General features: G+C 38.5%; 1 protein-coding gene across 2 annotated transcripts in view; it reads right to left on the bottom strand.

The window, feature by feature from the left end:
- DERA (deoxyribose-phosphate aldolase) overlaps positions 1–20,008 on the bottom strand; it is a 44,544-nt gene that overhangs the window by 23,619 nt on the left and 917 nt on the right. Inside the window, exons 1-6 of one of the 2 annotated variants that reach the window (XM_064735194.1) lie at positions 17,613–17,640; positions 12,687–12,784; positions 10,774–10,921; positions 10,029–10,124; positions 8,311–8,445; positions 1,431–1,559 (exon numbers count right to left, since the gene is read on the bottom strand). In XM_064735194.1, the coding sequence (XP_064591264.1) occupies positions 1,431–1,559; positions 8,311–8,445; positions 10,029–10,124; positions 10,774–10,921; positions 12,687–12,784; positions 17,613–17,625 (619 nt within the window). In that variant the 5' untranslated portion in view covers positions 17,626–17,640. Of the gene's footprint in view, positions 1–1,430; positions 1,560–8,310; positions 8,446–10,028; positions 10,125–10,773; positions 10,922–12,686; positions 12,785–17,612; positions 17,641–20,008 lie in introns of those variants that run through there. The other variant, XM_064735204.1, reaches the window with a different exon arrangement.

Raw genomic sequence — 20,008 nt, forward strand, 5'->3', positions numbered from 1 at the left:
AGATACAAATAAAACAAAATTCAACTGGAATTTGAGGCTCTCAGCAGTTCTGACAGGTTGGATCTGAAAGCCTGGCCCTCAATGGATGTATGTAGAGTGCAAATAAATTCTTATTTTTATGCCTAGCCACAAAGAAAGAGCAAAAGACTGAAATAAGGAAATTACTGGATATATTCAGATGGATAAGTATCTTGTAAAATGAATAACTAGGCAAGGAAAATCATTAACAATAGAGCCATCTGCTGTATTTCAAAAAAACTACACCAGCAAAATTCTGAAAATGGTAAAATGCTTTACAAGCTGAATTTCTCACCACTTAGTGTTACAAAAAGTGATCACAATGATTAGTGCATCAGTTTAAATAAGAGGTAATGTGTATTTCTTACACCTCTTCTAATTAAAAACAATATTTAGTGGCATAATACTGATCCTCTGTGTCTAATGATGCTAATTGGCATTGTAGCTGGGCTTGTTAAAAGCCTGAAATGCTCTCCATTCCACTGGAATCAGAGAAGCACAGAATTGTCTGGTAACAGTGAGGTCAGCAGCAAGCTGAATATTTGTTTGAATACCGACAAGACACTTGATTATATTTTTCTTGCTTTAGTATAAGAATTTCAAGCCTGAAGGAAAAAAAAAAAGGAGGGAAAAAATGAACACAAAAAATTAGGGGGAGTTTAGAAGACGGACTAAGATATACTAAGAAACCAAGTATCACTTTACACTTCTAGAAATAAACTTGAGGAGCCCACTTTCAAACACAGTGGGAAGAGCAAGTGCCTGGGAGCTAATTCCCAATTATGCATCTCCAACATAAAAACACAGAACTATAATCCTGGTTCAGCTAGGAAAAGTTGTACCAAAGCTGCAGAGAGAGAATGTAGTGCTGAAAATCTGGGATCAAATGGGTGCTAAGCTAAGCAAAAATGTAATAAAGTATGCACAGCCCCTGGGAGCTCTGTCCTGTTCTGCAGGGTTGGTTTCCTGAGCTGCCCTCTCAGAGGTGGTCAGAAGTGATCACAAACCAAAACTGAGAGCTTTTGGCATGATTCTGCACTGGGGAGTTCCCCTTATGTTTAAAATAAGCTTGTGAGCCACCTACCTACATCCTATCTGTAGGTCACCACAGCTGCCTCCAGAAGTGTTTCTGCCCCACATGCCTTTATTAAATATTCTGATCAGATGTTTGACAAAGAATTTTACTTGTTCCTACAACCCTTGCCATTCAGCAGCCCTTTACTTAACATTTCATGCAGTTTTTGGTAGGTGACACACAACAAGTGACACTTCATTACTCCACCTGCAGCTGCAGTAATTGCTACACAAATTTTTTCCACCATCGACAAAACCAAACTTCCAAGACCAGAATTTTTTAAACCTCATAAATAATCTAGCAAAGACAGCTTAGAAGGAGAACCAAGGGTATTTACCTGCCATCATAGCTATCATACTGGCTTTGTAGACATTGGCAAGGGAGCCCAGTTCACCTGTGGCCAAGATTGTTTTCATGTGAGCTTCTCCACAGGCTGCACGGCACAGACGGATCTCCTCGTACAGACCTGGGGATGAAAGCACGTGGGAATGATCAAAGTTGCCTGAGAGATGTTTTCAAGTATGGCTGTAATTTCCACTTCTGGATTAATTTCCAATCTTATAATTAGCCGTAGCACTCAGGAACTTAAGTTTTGTAAGTTCAATAAATTACATGACTGGAGGTAATTAACAACGCCGTGCAGTTTCAGACTTTACTTAATAGCTATTAATGTCTGTTCTCTCAAAATACAAATGTGCTAAATACCCATGAATATATCAGCAGTAAAAAATGCTGTGATATAAAGATTGATCTTAAATCAGCTTTTCCAGCAATAAATATGGTAGTACATTGAATCAGTACTCAGAATAGCTATGTTTTCCTCTGCACCTGGCCAGTGAAACCCTCCCTTTTACCCTTCCTGGTAAAATTCAGCAGTGCTCCCACAGAAGTTTACACAGAGGGAGAATAAAAGAGCCAAAAAATAATGAAACATTGCTATCAGAAGTTGGCTGCTTGGGGACGTTTAAGATTGCTCCAGTGTCGGGAGAAAAGCAGCTCTTACAGTGCACAGTCACCATTCTGGATTTTGAACTAAAAAAAAAAAAAAAACTAAGATGCAAAATAAACAAACAGGATGCTTTGCAAGAGGGTCCTTTTGAGAAACTGTACTCAATCTTCAATCACATAATCAAAAAGTTCTTTGACAGAAGGCTAAAATACAGCTTTAAATAGGCCTTGCTAAAACAGCCCAGGCTAAAAAGACTTTTGTTTTTTTCAGCAATATCAGACTTCTTTTCCCCTCAGCCCTTAAGTGAGACCTGGAAGCATGGGGCAGGGCTTGGCAGCTGTGGCAGGGCCCTCGTCCCACTGCTGCCATGGGCACACCAGGGTGTCCAGGGCTGGAATTGCTGGGCTGGCCTTCTGAGACACGCTGCACACATTAGCAGACAACTGGCTGATGCACTTAGCAAGTCCCTTTATAGACACCAGGTTTCACCTTGTTTCTCACTGTGTACCAAAGGTGTGAATTAATCAGAACTAGCATGCAGTCTAACATGTTTTATTGATCAATTGGTGATGCTCCAGAAACCTACATCAAATCAAGGCTCAAAAAGGAAACACAAAGGACCTGTGCTATATATTTTTTTTTTGTGCATTTAATAACCCTGCTCATGTTAGATCCAAATGAAATCTCTTTTTGTGGAGCAACTCTTTTCCTGAAGCTTTTGAAAACCCAGAGAAAGCAGCTTTCTTCTTCTTCTAGCTTCAGTAACAAGAGGAAAAAGTTTTCCCTACCTTCGAGATACGCCACCAGAAACATCAAAACAAAATCAACAAAACATACATTTAGGTTGGATTCCATGAAAAGAAATTCCATCCCCACAGCTGTTGCTCCCTGGCAGTGCAGCTCCAGCAGCCCCCCTTGCAGTTGGAAGGTGCTTTTACATGCAATTAGCGTCAGGAGCAGCCTCGCTGCCTGCCAGCACTCATCATCCCACGGCCAGGAACGCTCAGGATCCTCAATCACCCGTGTCTGGCAGCTTAGCTGGGGTGGAGGAAAAGCGGGCACACCTCAGTGGGGCAGGTGTGTGGGTAAGAAATGCTGTTCTTTATTCAGAGAGCAATAATTGCAGACAGCAGCTGACATTCACAGGGCATTTTCAATAAAAGTACAGGGAGAAATGCAACTACATTTGGGGCAGAGCACCCCAGTCCCAGTGCAAAATGGGACTGCTTTGATGCAGAATAAGTGTAAAAACTTGTGTAAAAACAAGTGTAAAAACTCCTACTCCTTTCAAAAATGAAAGGAGAAGTTTCAGTACTCACATTTAAACCAAGGCACAAATAACAGGATTATCCTGAAAATTTTGGGCAAATGTCTAAATGTCTAGTCAGTCACACTTCAAAATGTACTCAGTGTTTCAAGGAGTGCTGGGCTTCCTGTGGGACAGCCTGTGCTGCCAAAAAGCCCAGCACTTAAGGACTCAGTTCCACCAGGCTGAACAGCAGCAGGAACAAAGCTGGGTGCTACAAATGCAGGAATATCCGTGAGCTGTGCAGAACACCAGCAACCACCACAGTACACACAGCATCTCTGGTTAGCAGCAGTGGCACAAAGATTTTGGTCAAAAAACTCTGTCACAGGAAACCCTGCAGGCATATTTTCAACTAATGAGCTAAGAACCCCATGGAGAGGTTGCAAGAGAATTTATTTTTGACTCCTAAAAACAAGGAAAAAGAAAAAGCTCTCAAAGAAAATGGCCAGTACTCTCCAACCAATATTATCCATTCTAAAAGTTGACTAAATCTTAAGCCAGGAAAGAAAAAAAAACCTAAAAAAGCAAAAGAGCCACTAAACCCCAAACCAATAAATCCACAAAAAAACCCCAAAGCAAGCCAGCCTATATAGAATATATCTGGAGGCAGCTGCTCACAAATACAGTGTGCAGGAGCTCTACTGACCCAGCTGTTAAAATGGATGTGACAAAAGAACTCTTCTACTTTGCACCACTTGAGATACCTGACAGTTTTCATGAACTTTAGATCTGCCTTTACTAGCTGCATTTATAGAAGTCAGAAAAATTCAGATTTTGTAGGGAAAAAAAATGCTTTTGCAGCTGTGGTTTTAATTCCACTGTTACAAAACACAAGAGTTGTAAGTGTCCTTGTCATTTTCCGAACACTGTGAATATTTAGTACATTATATTGAATTTTAGCAGCTATTAAATACAGCAGAGAACATGTTCCTTCCATGTACATTTCCCAAGCAAACATCCCTGATAATTTCTGCTAGCTGTAATCTGCACTAGGTTGTCTAGATAGTCTGTTACTTTGGTGTAATACATTAGTCCTAAAAATCACAAAATAAAGGGGATAATCCAGATCTCCTACTAAGGAAATTAAAATATTAAAGGAGGGGAAAAACCACTCTTCTTCAAAAATGTGGTGATAAAATCACTTTTCTTTAAAAAAATTCTTTTTTTTTTAGTGTTTTTATCTAGTCAGTGACAATGAATAGAAACTGAGATGAGAAGATGTTTTGACTTCTGTTAGCCGAAAAGATCAAGGTGATCGTGATGGGCTGGAAACTGGAAAATGAGCTGGAGCCCCTTGTGTCTGGCATGTTAATGGCAGGTTTGTTAACAAAATGACAAGCACAAGGCTATCAGCACAACACAACCCCCTCACATATGTCCAACTCCAGGGATTCACGTTTTGGAAACGGAGCTGGGCTTCAGGAGCCTGAGCTGCTGCTGCTGCCAGCACCAGAGAGAAACTGTGCAGTGTCACTGTCATATTTTCTGGAAAAAAATCACCAAGATTTCTTCTCCTGGGAAGCTGAGAAGCCTCAGAGAAAAAGGAAAACAATGTTGTCTCATTTGTTTCTCCTGTGTTTGGCTGCTTTGGAATGTGGTTGGAGATTGTTTATCCAACATGTGAATTGTTTTTATTTAATGATCAATCACAGTCAGGCTGTGTCAGACTCAGAGGAAAGAGTCACAAGTTTTTGATTAGTATCTTGTTAAACCTTTTGTAAGTATCCTTTCTCTATTCTATAGTATAGTTTTAGTATGACATGATATATAATACATAATACATGATATGCGATATGCGATATATGATCAATATACAATATACAATATACAATATAGTATGGTATGGTACAGAATGTAATGTAATGTAATGTAATGTAATAATAAATTAGCCTTCTAAGAACATGGAGTCAGAGTCTCAATTCCTCCTCCATCCTGGGAACCCAGCAAATACCACAGTGCAGCAGGGCAGTCTGCACATCCAGAAATGGTAAATCCAGCTACAACCCTCCTGAACAACATGGGGAGGCTTCTCCAAGGCTCTGGAGCAGGGAATGTGCTCTGCCTGTGCTGTTTATGAAGTATGCAGCACAAAATAAGGTCCCAATCCCTGATCAAAGCCTCTAAACCTACACCTAAAAAATCAGCAGCAGTGAAAAGCGCCTTTCATAATGGGGTTATACCATGGATTCAGCCATGCTCAAATTTCTCAGAGTATAACTGGGGTTTTTTTTCCCCTTTTCTTACAGGAAAATTCAACTACTACAGAGCAATGATGGGTGAATAATGCTCCTACAGCCACTGACTATGTAGCATGTCCAGGTGTTTGTTTGCTAGCAGCTGTGGAATTAGGAATTAGCACTGACATTACTGCACCCTACACAACTTCAGGAGTACAACAAATGCTGATAACAGGGGAAAAAAATTAATAATAAATAGATCCAGTCTGTTACAACAATTTTTTGGTCAACTTGATCACTCCTTACATAAAAACTCCACATTCTGTGTTTAAAGGAAGTGTCCAAACTGATAATTTATGTTTAATCCATACTTTGCCAAGTAATACAAGACAAAAGCTGAGTAAACTACTTTAAAGTAGTATTGCTTTAAAAGCTAAAAGGTATGTAAATTCATAAACTTATATCTCATTTCATGTTATTTTCTGATGCAATTTAGCTGTCCAATAAAGCTGCTTTCATACTCAGCATTATTTAAAAGATCTTAACAATTACTTCACAAAGATCTGGAAAATGCATTCTGAGTGTCATAAAGAGCTCCAGCAATATTCAAGAACTTCTTTAAAATAACTTGACATAATTGGACATACACTAAAATATTTAATAACCAAACAAGCCTTTGAAGCAAATCACAAAGCAACACTATTCTATTGTGGTGACCCCAATTATTGCACAGGCTAGAAGAAAAGCTGGAAATGAACTAAAAAGCACTTCACCACATAGATCTTTTTTTCAATAACTTCTGAGGTTGTGAAGATTGTCAGCATAAGAAAATACCCACTGAAGCATATTATTATTGTTATTTTTATTATAATTACAATTACTACTACTATTAGCATAAGTTATAATATAATTGCAAGGCAGCTTTAGTTGATGAAGCACCTAAAACACAGGCACAGATATTGCACCACTTAATTTTATGTAATATAGGGATTTAGCCTAAAAAATCCTTCTTTGTCCCTTCTTCTAGATTCCTTATAAGTATTTTATAGATTATTCTAAATTATTCCTAATCACACAGGTAACATATCTATTGAAAGCTAAACAGGAAGATAGAACACTAGATTTTCACCAAAATATCCAGTTCACCTAGTGAAATACCTTTATTTTTGTATAGGAAAGTTAAATATTGTAATTTTTCACCTTGTGGCATCTCTATGGCAAGTAAATTCTGTCCCTGCAGTAGCTTTTTTTCAAGATCACATAAACATGTGTCACAAACAGATTCAGATGCATAAATAAACTTAGGAAATCATTTAAAAATAATTTTAATTCTGCCATTGGTGAAAACAACCATATATTTATATTTTGTATTTTATTTTTATATTTATATAATATAAACAATATATTTATATAGTATATAAATATATTAATGTATAATATAATATATTATATATAAAGAATATAGATAATTGTTTATATTATATTTAATATATACAATCATGTATATTTAATATATATTTATATGTGCATGTATAAATACATATTAAAACATATTTTAAAAAAAAAATATATGTAAAATAAGGATGGCTTTCAACCTTGTCAAGACTTCAGTTCTGGATAAAAGAATGTGCACACCAAATTAAAAGCCATCCCTAATTTACTTATTTAGTAAAGTGACAGCTTTATATCACATCCATCATTGCTGTGTCTGTGTACTCCTCCCTTGTAATTTGTGACCACAAAGAGTAATTCATATCCCATTCATTTCAGTCATGATCCAAACTCTCTCTCTGAATCCAAGGCCTGCATTTCTCCTCTGAGTTCTCCTTCATATTAAAAAAATAAAATTAAAAAAATTCTTAAATAACTAAGACCAAAAGTATGGAGATTTCAAATACTACAAAAGAGACCAAGATATCACAGCAAGGAAACCAGTCCTGAAGACACAGATGCAGAAACATGTGGGGTGTTATGTTCAATTCTAACTGTTAATTACAAGAAGACCAGAAAACATGATCTATTACCATTATTTCTGTTATTTCCTTAAATAAAGTCAGGTACCAGGGCTTCATTATAAAGTCTGCCAAGCAAATAGGATATTCTGGCACTGCATTATACAGCTAAATGGAAAATTCATTCCAAGACAATGATGTGCCTACCTTCACATGGAGATTAGTTATAGGAGCACTGTCAGCACTTAAGGCAAGCCATTCACAGTACATTAAGGATGCAATTAGAGCAAAAACCATCTTCAGCATTATTGTTCCTACTAATTAGTAGTAGTCTACAGATGCCAGAACATCAATAATAATATGAACAGTCAATTTGTTCCCTCAACTTACAGCAAAAAGAAAACAACTAGAATGCGTGTTTTCGTCAAGAAATGAAACATGTATATTTTAAAAGGTATCATCTACATTAGCAGTCCCTTGGGCTTTCTAAGAAAACTCTTCAAATAATTAGGGTTTTACTTGCTATTTTTTTAATGCTGCATACAAAATCCTCTAAAGGCACGGAGGGAATCGATCTGAATTTTCAAACCAAAAAGTCATTCTGCCTGCCCAGCCTGCCACAACTTCCAACAGCATTCCTCTCAAAAAATGCAACCCTTTCTCATAATTTCATTAAATACTTTTTATTTAGCTCAGAGCCTCAGATTACTCTGAGGGGAAAAGACCAAATTCTTCAAGGATTGATGGAGAGATTTGGGGAAGAGACAAAGACAGACCCTGCATGTGCATACAGAAAGGTTTAGGGTTTTTTAAACTATTTTTTTACTTACCTTCCCACTGGCCAGTCAGCACCAGACTCCTGCTAATGACAATGTCAATCTCTCGGGCCCCATATTCCACTGCCAGCCTTATTTCAGCCAGTTTGGTCTCCAGAGGAGTTTGTCCAGCTGGAAACCCAGCAGCCACTAGCATGAAAAGGGTGCAGGTAGAAGGAAGAAATGTTTCATGAAGGTGTTAAAGTTTTAGAAATCAACAATAAAATTGAAAATACCAGTAATACACCAAAATTTTTGAACGTTATTCTTTATTTTCATACTTGCCATGATTAAAAAAATCTACAAGCACCTCATCTTCCTCTCTCTTCATCCACGAGAAACCTTAGCTCTACCCTCAAAAACCCATGTCCAGCAAGGCAAGTGCATCTTGTGAAAAGATCTTTCACATGCCTTGATGTTTTCCAGAACAACCTAGATAAAAGCACAATACCTATTGCTTCCAGCAGATTGAGCAAACAAGGACATCAGATATGAAGCAATATATACATTTTTAATTTTCTCCAATTCTTTTAAGTAGTATCTTAACTTAAATCATAATAATGTTGTTTAATGGTTAAATCACAATATAGCAAAAATTGCTTTCAATGAGTTCTATTTAAGACGATGTTTATGATGGTTAAGTACAAAACTCAAAGGGAACTTTGGAAATGGAAAAAATAATGGCTTTGTCAGAGATTGTCTGTCTCTCTGACATATAAATGCATTTAGTACGTATTTTTCCCCTACACAACAACGAAACAAGAACAAAAAATTCACATGTTTCTTAGCATTTAACACCTGATCTAACTTCAAAATCAGCCGCTGCTTTGAGCAGGGGGTTGGACCAGATCACATCCAGGGCTGCCTTATAACCTGAATTGTACTTCTTGTTTCCTGCACATTCAGGACTTTTGTCTCATGTGTGATGACTGGAGAAGAGCTGACCCTGTTAGATTTTGGGTGTGAAAGTCCTGAACCTGTGACTGCTCAGGAGGGAAAAACCCCTGTCTCTGCTCACAGCTTCCCTGGAGTCAGCCTGCAGGATGTGCTGCTTTTGGCTGGGATAGTTACCCTCACTGTAGCGGGGTTTGGATTTGGATTTGTGCAGGAAACAGCCTTGGCTCTCCAGGGATGGTTTGGTAAGTGCAGAGTAGTGCCAGCACAGAATCAAAGCTTATTTATGAGGCTTCTCTTGGTGAGTGGGCTGGAATGCACAAAAAGGCAGCTCTTATCTGAAACCACAAATTTTCTCCCTTTTACTCTTCCAATTCTCTCTTCCCCTCCATCCTGGAAGTGGCTGTATGAGTGAGTGTGTGGCACACAGTTGCAGCCTTGAGCTAAACCTTGACACAGGATTACACTTAAAAGCCAAACATGATAGGGAAAATAAACCTTTATTAGAACTCACATCATCATCATCATCTACTTTGTGTATACTGACACTTGTCCAGCACTCTATCTCAATTTCTTCTGTCCAGGTGAGGAAAACACTGATATATTTTAAAGGACTCTTTGAAGAGCTTCCAGTAAAAAGACTTGGCATTGCTGATAAGCCTGAATTTGGAAGACTACAAAAGATTAGACCAGAAGAAAATCCTCCTTCCATTCCTTTCCTTACACCTGTTACCTTTTCACCTTACTCCCTGACACAAAAGCAAGTCCAAACCTCTGGATTTCTCTATGTATTTTATAACATCAAATTATTTAATGGGATATTTTTGAATAAAGCTTACCTGAAGCCACTGGTATGTTACAACCAGCAGCTTTGAGGGTGTCCACAGCATCAGAGACTCTTGCAGGATATACACAAACTGCTGCAGCAGTGATACCTGCAAAAGCAAAAGCCACAGTTCCCTTTTTCATACAGAGAACTCCACCTTCTCCATGAACACTGCATTGTCCTCACTTCTCACAAGGATTTAAGCAGCACACCAGGGATGTCTGTTATGTTGCTCAAATGGTCCAGGTAATTCTTGTGAGGTTTCCTCCCTCATATTCTTTCATCTGACCCTTGGAGCAAGTCTGCATTATCAGAAGTTAAAACTCCAAAGTTTTTATTGACAGACTCACAGTTTAATGCCAACACAGTTAAGACTTGATCACAGTTATGCTTGATCAGCAAATTGCTGCAAGAGAAACTGCACTGCCAAGCTCTGCTCTTACTTGTGGAGCCAGACTGAGCCCAGCAGCAACTGAGCAGTCTTTATGTTAATGCAGCCCTCCTGCATTTCCAGCTAAAGTGCTCTTCTCTCCAACTCTCAGATAATTGACCTCATATTTTATACTTCAGCTGTCTGAAGAGTCCATAAATCCAAGTTTTTAATAAAAAGACTAATCTTTGATATTTATGGCTTCAATCAGAGGCCTGATTCCCTTTTGGTCCAAGCAATGGACCAAGGTCCTTTCCAAAAAGTGAGAAAATAACGAGGAAACACAAACGTTTCCTCTAGAAAATACACACCCCAAAAGCCACCATACCTTTATCATGCATGTCCAAGGCTTTGAGCAGATCCTCTCTGATGGGGTGCTTTGCTTTAAAACACAGCCTTTGAACGTTTGAAGGGGTATCATCACCTGAGAGAGTGGTGAGGTCTATGCAGGTGACAGCTTTCAGCAGCCAGGCTGCCTGCAAAGGGAACAAAGCAAGGAATGGAGCATTTCTGTTTGCAATTCCAAGGTCAATCTGCTTTAGAAGTGCAGGAATCAAGAGCCTGGCTCTCACTCTGACAGTGGGGAAATGTATAGGATATAACACATAAGCAAATAATGGCTTAGGATAGACAGGCTGGTAGTTATTTGCTCATGTCTTCAGCAGTATTTAATGATACAGAGGATACTTCCTCAAAAGGATCCACTTCTTTTTGTGTGAATCAGGAATAACAAACACCTCTAATTTTGGTGCAAAAAACACCCCCAAAAGCAAGAGGTAAGTGACAAGGTTAAAGCACTCTTTAGATGGAAATGCTTCAGAATTTTAAAAGACTTATTAATCCAAGAATGGAACAGAAGCATAGCTAAAAATTTTATGAGCTTTTTTTTCTGAACAAAAATTGAGCTTAAGACATTATTTTGAATTATCTGTTGAAGGTCTTCCAGAAAATGCTCATTTACAGTGATGACTTCCCTCAAAGCTGACTTCTCTTACAGGACACTTGTACAGGGGGAGAATTTGCAATAGCAATGGGGTAATGAGTCATCGCTGGCCTCTGTTAGTCTAAGCCTGACTGATTGTTTCTGCTTCCTCCTTTCATCCTATAATTGTTTGAAACTAGAAATAGTTTTATGTTTCTTTTACTTGGATTTTTTTTATCCTCTGTTTGAGGGAATTTTTATCTCCTCTCCTATGACATGAATCCCAGTCATCAAGACAGATGTAGACAGGGGGTTTCAAGAACTGGTATAAACTTGAGGGTTTTTGAAAGGGTTTTCCAATTGGGTATTTTGGGAAACAGGCTACAGGATTTGAATCTGCAATGCTGCTCACGTTCAAACATGTACAGGTCCAAAAGCACCTGTGTTAAGAAAACAGCACATGACTGCCCTGCTGTGACAATGTTCAAACAGAGGAGAGATGCTTCTGACACCCTTCAACTCTTTTGAACAACTTTTTAAATAATTGATTAAAATTAAATGATTCTTGCTTTGTTCTGTTACATTCCACTCTTAAGATTGATCCTTCATCATTTCCTTTCTCCTGCTTTCAGGTTTTCAGCTACTGTTGCACATAAAAAGGTTGTTCAGAGTGCAGAGAGGAGGCATCCCAAGCATTGTTTGCAAAACAATGGTGAACGGAGAAAAAGTTTGTCTTTTTATACTAAGATGGACAATAACCAACCATTTACCTTATCTCAGCAGCTGAAAAGTCAGTTTTCATAACATTAGCGCGCTCCTTCCCCCCACCAAATGCCACAGGCAGTCAGGATTTTTGAGTTTTAGCTAAAAAAACCTCGTCAAGCAATGAAATCACACACGTTGAGAATGTTTAAGCAAAGAAAAATCATCCAGGTAGGTCAAATTTGACAGGGACCATGATCATATCTTACAGCTTTAAAATTAAAAAATAAGAAGGCAGCATGCAGAGAAGTCTGTCTGGAAAACAGAATAAATGTGGAGGGATAGTAATACACAATTTAATCCACTCATGAATAAAGATTACTTAAATCCATTTGCAGTTTTGCCAGTCATGAGTTATATGGTTTTTAACTTGTTTGAATAAATGCATCACCTTATTCCATCCCATCATCATCAAATACAAATTACTAAAATAAGACATGGACAAGCACATCTTTTAAGTTTACATGTATCTTGAAAAAAATTCAATATTACAGCCTGGAGAGGGAGAGTGACTGCTTTAAAAATACAGGAACAGAATGCATAAGAAGAGCACTTACTTGCCAATTACCTTTCAGAGTTTTCCATTTTTTAATTTGTTCTGCATGCCTCACCACTGCAGGTCGATTCACATACACTTTTGAGATCCTGCCAAGTTCTGGGGAGAGAAACAAAAAAAAAAAGCCTCATCTATTTCTGTGTTCTTTTAATATATGGTGTGGTGCTTCAGAAGAAAGCTGTAGAACGTTTGGAGCCTCTAAAGAGAGTGTTGGGCTTTCATGTCCTTCTAATGGCTTGTGTTCTTATCACCAGTCCAAAATAACCTCAACTTCTGCTAGGGGATGATCTGTGAACTGGATATTTCACACAGCATATTCTGTGTGCCATTACAAGTGAATTAACTGAGTGCTGATGAGACAGAGACACTGCCTTGTAAACTTATAGTTAAGTTTATTATACATGTAGCATGAAAAACAAACAAACAAACAAAAAAAACCCCCTACAAAACAGCCTTCTGCCACTGCTTGATGGCTTATTTCTAGATTCCAGAATTCCCAAAGAGCAGCAGATGCACAGCATGTACTAAAATAATGCAACTGTCTAGAGTCAGAAGAGCCAAATATTGGCCACTGCTTAACAAAGGGTGACTGACTGAAAAAGGAGAACTGAGGGTTCGGGCTCTTGAAATCTTTAAATTTCTGCTTAGTATGGTAAATCCAGAGTGTATTTTTTAATGTTAACAAATACAGGCTGCTCAGAGTACACAGGAAAAAGAAACTGGAGTGTCTTTAAAATCTCTCACATCCCAAAACGTAAATAATTCTTGTAAATACTGATGTACAATTTTCCATGAAAATAACATCAACAATCATTAACCACCAATCATCAGCAAATCACCACCATCAATCATCAAATATCACCCCCAGTTAAGGTCAGAATATGGACATGGGCACAGACAGGTACTAGGAGATAATAATTCTGGGTGACTGAATTTATTAAGAGCATGTCACTCTATGAATCTTCTTTACTACAGTGGTAAATTGCATTTCCCTTGAGCATATTGATTAAAAAAATGTTTAAAACTCAAAAAAAAACCTGGTAGACAAAATCACTAATTTTGTACTGAAATCTTATACTTTTTTTTTTCTTCCTACTGAATAGCTTTAATAGCCAAAAAAATGTAGAAAACTAATATACTAGCCAAAGTATGTGTAAATAAAAGCTTGTTTTCCTAGACTTAGAAAAAACCAATTTAGGGTAAAGATGACTCAGAGGAAATGCAGGACAACATGAAACAGCTGAGGAAAATCTTGTTTTGAGCATAAGTAAGCTACCACTGTCCTATTACCACATACAAACTATTAGTGAGTGGTACCCACAAAGTGTTAGCGAAAAACAGAACAAATAAATCAAAGGGATCCTAAGAAATTTATGGATTTATTTTTTTAAGATTGAATTTATGGATTTTTTTTTTTAGCATCAGACTCACTGCATGGCAGCAAGGAAAAGAGGAAGCTTAGAAAGTTGCAAGCAAGTCAAAGACAAACCTTTGTTATTCTTCCCAATTTCAAAGCCACAGGTTTATCCATTCTGCGCCCAAAACAAAGAGCTCAGCTCAGCTGACTTGTAGAATGAAATTGAGAAAAAATTGCTAAAAAAACCATGGCTACAAATTTCCTCCTTTTTTTGCCTATCAGGATATATTTGACAAAGTCCATGGGGGAGGAAAACACACATAAATCAATATATAGAGGAGGGACACACAAACTCTGTGTTAGGATTCTTCTGCTACCTGTGCCAAGCGCTGAGGTAGCATCACTTAATCATAATCCCATTTATTATAATAACTTTTGAACCCTCCTGGGTGCACAGTGACCTTTCAGCCCCTTTGGAAAATGTTCTAAAACCAAAGGAAGCAGTTTAGATGAGGAACTCAGCTTCTCCCTCTCTAATAAGGATCCTTTCAGCTGGTCTGCTCTAACCTATTCTTTCTACACTTTTGAAGACAATCAAGAAAACCAATTAGTAATTGATTTATAAAAACAATTCTTTGGGAGAAGAAGACAGTGAAGAAGTAAAGACATGAAGGTAGTGTCCAGTCTGTTAGGGAAAATTCAAGTTTGAGATGAAAATTTAAACGAAAAGTCACAAATTTCGCCCATGAGTAGGTTAATTCTTAATTAGCAATTGTTTGTAGAGGATTCAGTCTGATAAAGCTATTGTATCTACCCAACCTGACTCTTGAGCATCCTGACTCTGGTCTAAGCAATCTTTTTAAGATGTTAGAGCCCTGCACACTAGATCAGCTTAAAGGAAATCAACTATAAATCCATTTGGATAAAGGAAAAAAAAATTGGAGAAAAGATGTGGAAGGACAGTGGAAGTAGAAATGAGCTACTACTTTTGCTTTGCCCAAAGTCACCTGTGAAAGTCACCAAATATCAGCTGATCAGCAATAGCTGACTGCATGTTTTTTGCAAATAGGACAAAATCCATTGGTTTGAGCCCTTTTCACTGTCTGACACATTTTCCCCTCTGTTTTCAGGCACTCAAGGTCAGTCACAAAGGTACACATGGCAACTCACCAATGTCCAATATCTAATTTTTGTGCATGGGATGCAAGAGTCCCTGCAAGACCAAAGAATGTGGATCTCCAAGTATTTTTTTTGAGTGTGGGAACTCAAACCACAGTGCACAGCACAGGCAGAAAATTTATTTAAAAATGTATTTAAAAAAAGAATAATTTAACAAAAAATCAGAACTCCATCCTTTCTGTACAACTTAATGTGAGACATCATGCAGCTTTTACTACAGGAAATAAAATGGTGCAATGAAAATGGCACGGCTAGGAAGGACAAAGGTTCTGGTAATGTGCAGCAGCAGATGGAGACTTCCATATAACACAGACCTTTTATTCAAGCCCATTCCTACATTAATTAAAGCAATGGGTAAGTGAAAACAAATATGTCTCAGCATAATTGTCTCTAAATAGACTTTCAAAGTTTGCCATGTGAGGTCTCATCAAATCTTTAGATCTAAGTGCCTTTATTCAGAAAAAACCCTCACAATTCCAGCTTTTCTCTTTTTTTCATTAAATATCAGAATAAAACCATTTTTTTGAAATAGAACTGACTGCCTTTGGATTCTCCCCCTCCCTCTCTCCCCCAAGCTTTATGATTTAGTATCTGGCTAAGGAAAACTATATTTAATTAGGCTCATTAACCTTGCAGTGTGAACATGTCTTTTTTTTTTTTTTTAAATAAGTCATCTGCTAGTCATCTGCACAGTCATGTGGCTTCAGGGATAAAAGTAATTAAAGCAGTTACACTACAGCTAATTAGCCAATATTCTGTAATCACTCTTCTAGTTTACTTTTTTTCTCAGAAGACATCTGAAAAAATCATATTCAATTCCTTAACAGGAAATTCATCTCCTCTCTTTGAAGAACACGAATCCAAAAATACCGAGCATTTCCTCAGAAAACAATAAATAAAACCACTTCATTAGGATAATTACATAAATATCTAAGCTTCCTAACACATTCCTCATGAAACAGACTAAGCTTTAGAGAAGCTTTAAAAAAAAGTGTTGATGGCATCCCTTCAGATGGCGAAACAGAAAGCTCAAGAACCCCCTGAGGCAATAGTTTCACAAGCATTTTTAGGCAGCACTGCTCCCAAAAGGAGCTGCCCCCCTCAAGTGGTTATTTCATTTTGCGTGCCAGAGACAGCATGTGTGCTCCTGCTCTTACCATGAGCACACCATCAATCGGGGAAGGGAAGTGATGAAAGCTGTTATTTCGGGAGGAGAGACTCAAACTGTGTCCTGAGGCTTCCCTGGAGAAAGAGGAGCTCAGCTGGACACAGGCTGACCCCAGCTGGCCACACAGAGCTCAGCAAAGCCACTGAAAGGACAGAAAAGGCTTTGGGATATGGTCTTGTTACAGCCGTCCTACCGTGTAAGATGTTTAGAGATTTCGGGGTTATTCAGCTCTGTCAGGACAGGAGTTGAAGTTATTTTTCCAGAGCAACACTTGATAGGGACCAAGAGATCTTTAATTTCATGCAGGTCTTCCTTTATATGACAGAAGTTCAGTCTCCAGGTTATCAGCATCCAGATACATCAAGGCATGAGCCCTGAACTAGAAATCAGCTCTGCTGTCTTGTGCCATCAGTGAAATGACACAGTGCTGTCCATGGATCACACAAAATGGATCATGGTGTCCTCCTCCAAAGCACTTTGGGAACCACCAGCAAGCCTTTCCTCAGGAAGTGACACAGAGCATCAGGACCTGGCTTCCTGCAGGCCCAGGTCCCCTGTTGTTCCCTCTCTTCTTGAGACATCTCCTCACCCCAAAATCCCAGCTGTCTTCATGTGGTCCTTACACCCATGAGTAAAACAGGACTCTATAACTGGCATAAAAGCCAAAATAAAACAGTTGCAATGAAAATCCATGTAATTTCTGATCTGCACCTGCCTTTCCCTCAACAAAAGAGCTGATTTGGTCACTCCACGCAGCGCCTAACTTATTTCCAAGACAATCTACTTGTCCTTTAAATTTGATTAAAATTACCCACCAGATTCAAAAGGTGCTAGAACAGTGAAGAACCAGAGCCACAGTACAGGTTAAAAGCAGCTATTAATATATTAGAACAGAATTTTGCTGTTTTGAAAAGGGATGTAACACTTCATTATCTAAATGCCACTTACCAACAGGCTAGCTCTCACATATAGATGGCTCAGAAATACCAACTATAATTAAAAATATATAAATTGAAACATAATGAATGTATTTTTGGCCCTTCAGCTAGAGGGTCTAAGCAACACAGAGAGATAATGGGGTTTTTTAAGAATCCAAGAACATTGCAAAACAACTGCAGGTAATTACTCATTGCTCAGAATACACACATATGTGTGTGTATGTGTGTATATTCAGACATACACAGACGTAATAAAACATATAATTGTACAATAATTTGGAAGACCTTTGAAGACCATTTGTCCTGGGCAATGCAGCATCTCAGCTCTGAGGCTGCTGAGAGCTTTATTCAGGTGTGTTTTGAGAGTCCCCAAGGATGGAGATTGCAAAGCCTCTCTGAGCCCAACCTGTCCCAGTACCTGACTGTTCTGCCCCAGATTTTCTCTCTTATCAATCTCTCTTTCCTATTGGAAAAAAACATATTTGCTGGGAATGCCCCAACGAAGGCAGGAATAATGAATCTGACTCCATGTTCTCAGAAGGCTAATTTTTTATTTTATAATACTATATTAAAGAATACTAAACTATACTAAAGAATACAAAAAGCATACTTACAGAAGGCTAAAAAGATAATAATGAAAACTCATTGCTCTCTCCAGAGTCCTGACACAGCTTGGCCCTCATTGGCCAATGAGTTAAAACAACTCACAGCAGAATCCAGTGAAACAATCACCTGTGGAAAAACCATCTCCAAACACATTCCACATGAGCACAACACAAGAGAAGCAAATGAGATAAGAATTTGTTTTCCTTTTCTCTGAGGCTTCTCAGCTGCTTAGGAGAAAAATCCTGGGTGAAGGGAGTTTTTTTCAGAGAATGTGAATGCCACAGGAAAGAGAAACTGGACCCAATATTCCATGTACATTCCAAGTGCTGGAGAGAGGGGATGGTCCCTGTGTCCCCAGGTGTCTGCACCCCACAGTTAAACCAAAGCAACTTGCACTTCCAAAACAGATACTCACTGATATGTTCTAATATTTCATTGTGAAGTGATGTTAAAAATTACATTTGATACTCTTCTGAAGCATGACAAAACATTAAACATCTGGGCTGTTATAACCCAGGGCCTTCCAGAGCAGAGCAGGAGAGGCAGATTCATTCCCATCCCTGCAGGCATTGTGGTGAACCCCAGCACAAAAACTCTGCAAACAGTCCTTGTGAAATGGAAAACTTGTAAAACTCTTTGTCCAGCTTCTTTGCACCACTCTTGGATGGCAAATGTATCAGTGCATGAGGCTGGTGAGCCTCTGACTGTGCACATCAGGGTCTTTTCATCTGTGGAACGTGCACTGTTCTTTATTCCAAGGAAAAACCTTCTTCTACTAAGGCACAGTGATGGATACAAGGGAAAGAGATAAGGAGGGAAGAATCAAGGAATTTTACACCAATGTATTTATTTTTTTTTAAAAATCACACAGGAAAGCACTACATGCCACGATTAGTGAAGAGTTTGGCTTGTCAATAGTAAACAAATAGACCCTCTCTAATGGCAACATCAGAGACCTCCTGCTTTGATACTGACATTATGTAGCAAGTACAGACACAGAAAAGGACACAAACAATATATTTTTAAGTAAAATACATTTTACCACTAGATGTCCCTGTTAGAAAACTCTAATTTTGCACAAAGCTGTGTGGGAAACAGGACAAATCACCTGAATTAGTGTTAAAGCTGCTGGCACAGGCTTGTAAAACCTTCAAAATCTGAAGTGCCTAAGTGACAGAAGCAGTGAGTATTGCTAACAACCATGAAAGATAAAGGTAAGGGTTTAGCCTGTTCTTTCTGAGTACTGCTACCAGCTAAGGCAGCACTAAGATATGTTAAGTGTTGTATTTAGTACACTGCTGTTATTTCAGATATGTATTTAGAGGGAAGTACAGTTCTCTCTTTAAAGCAGCCAGCATAAGGCAGATGCTAGAAGTTGCCACTTAAACATGGTGACAGCCACACCATTGCCTTTTCTACCCCTGCCCTGAATATCTAACACAGTTCATTTTGACCACAACTGATTTAAACAAAGATCCCAAGGAAGGGATGTCAACAAGTATCAGAACTGAGCTGATTTCACCTTCAAGTTTCTGGATTCCCCACACATCAACTAATTTTAAGCTTGAATTTACTAAGAAAAAGCAAGACATTCTCCTAGGGTGTATTTGCAGGCTTTTGTGCTAGCTGTTTTTCCTAACAGTGATGTTTTGTCAACTACATTATTAATGTTTGTTTCAGCTCTTCGATTGACTGCAGCTGAAACTCACCTGTCCCTACAAGCAGCCTATCAAAGAGGACATAAAAAAGAAATTAGACAGCTCACTTTTGAAGGCTGCAACATTTCCACAACTTCGGTGAATGGAAACACAGCTCTCACTTGTCCATGCGCAGGCTAATCATTTAAAAGTGCCTGTGCTTGTTGTCATGACAGGCACGTGATGGCACAATCTCCTGAACTCTGCTCGTGCCAGCTGTGAGACCTGCCTGTTCCACACCAGCTGGCCTTTGCTCCCCCTCTTCCGTGAGGCCACCCCTGTATCTCCTCCACTTCATTGTCCACCTACTCATAATGACCAAATTATCACATCTTGGAGGAAGTCTCACCGTTTCAATCCATCCCACTGCTGCAGCTG

Source organism: Zonotrichia leucophrys, chromosome 1A (genome assembly GCF_028769735.1).
Source record: "Zonotrichia leucophrys gambelii isolate GWCS_2022_RI chromosome 1A, RI_Zleu_2.0, whole genome shotgun sequence".
Taxonomy (NCBI): Eukaryota; Metazoa; Chordata; class Aves; order Passeriformes; family Passerellidae; genus Zonotrichia; species Zonotrichia leucophrys.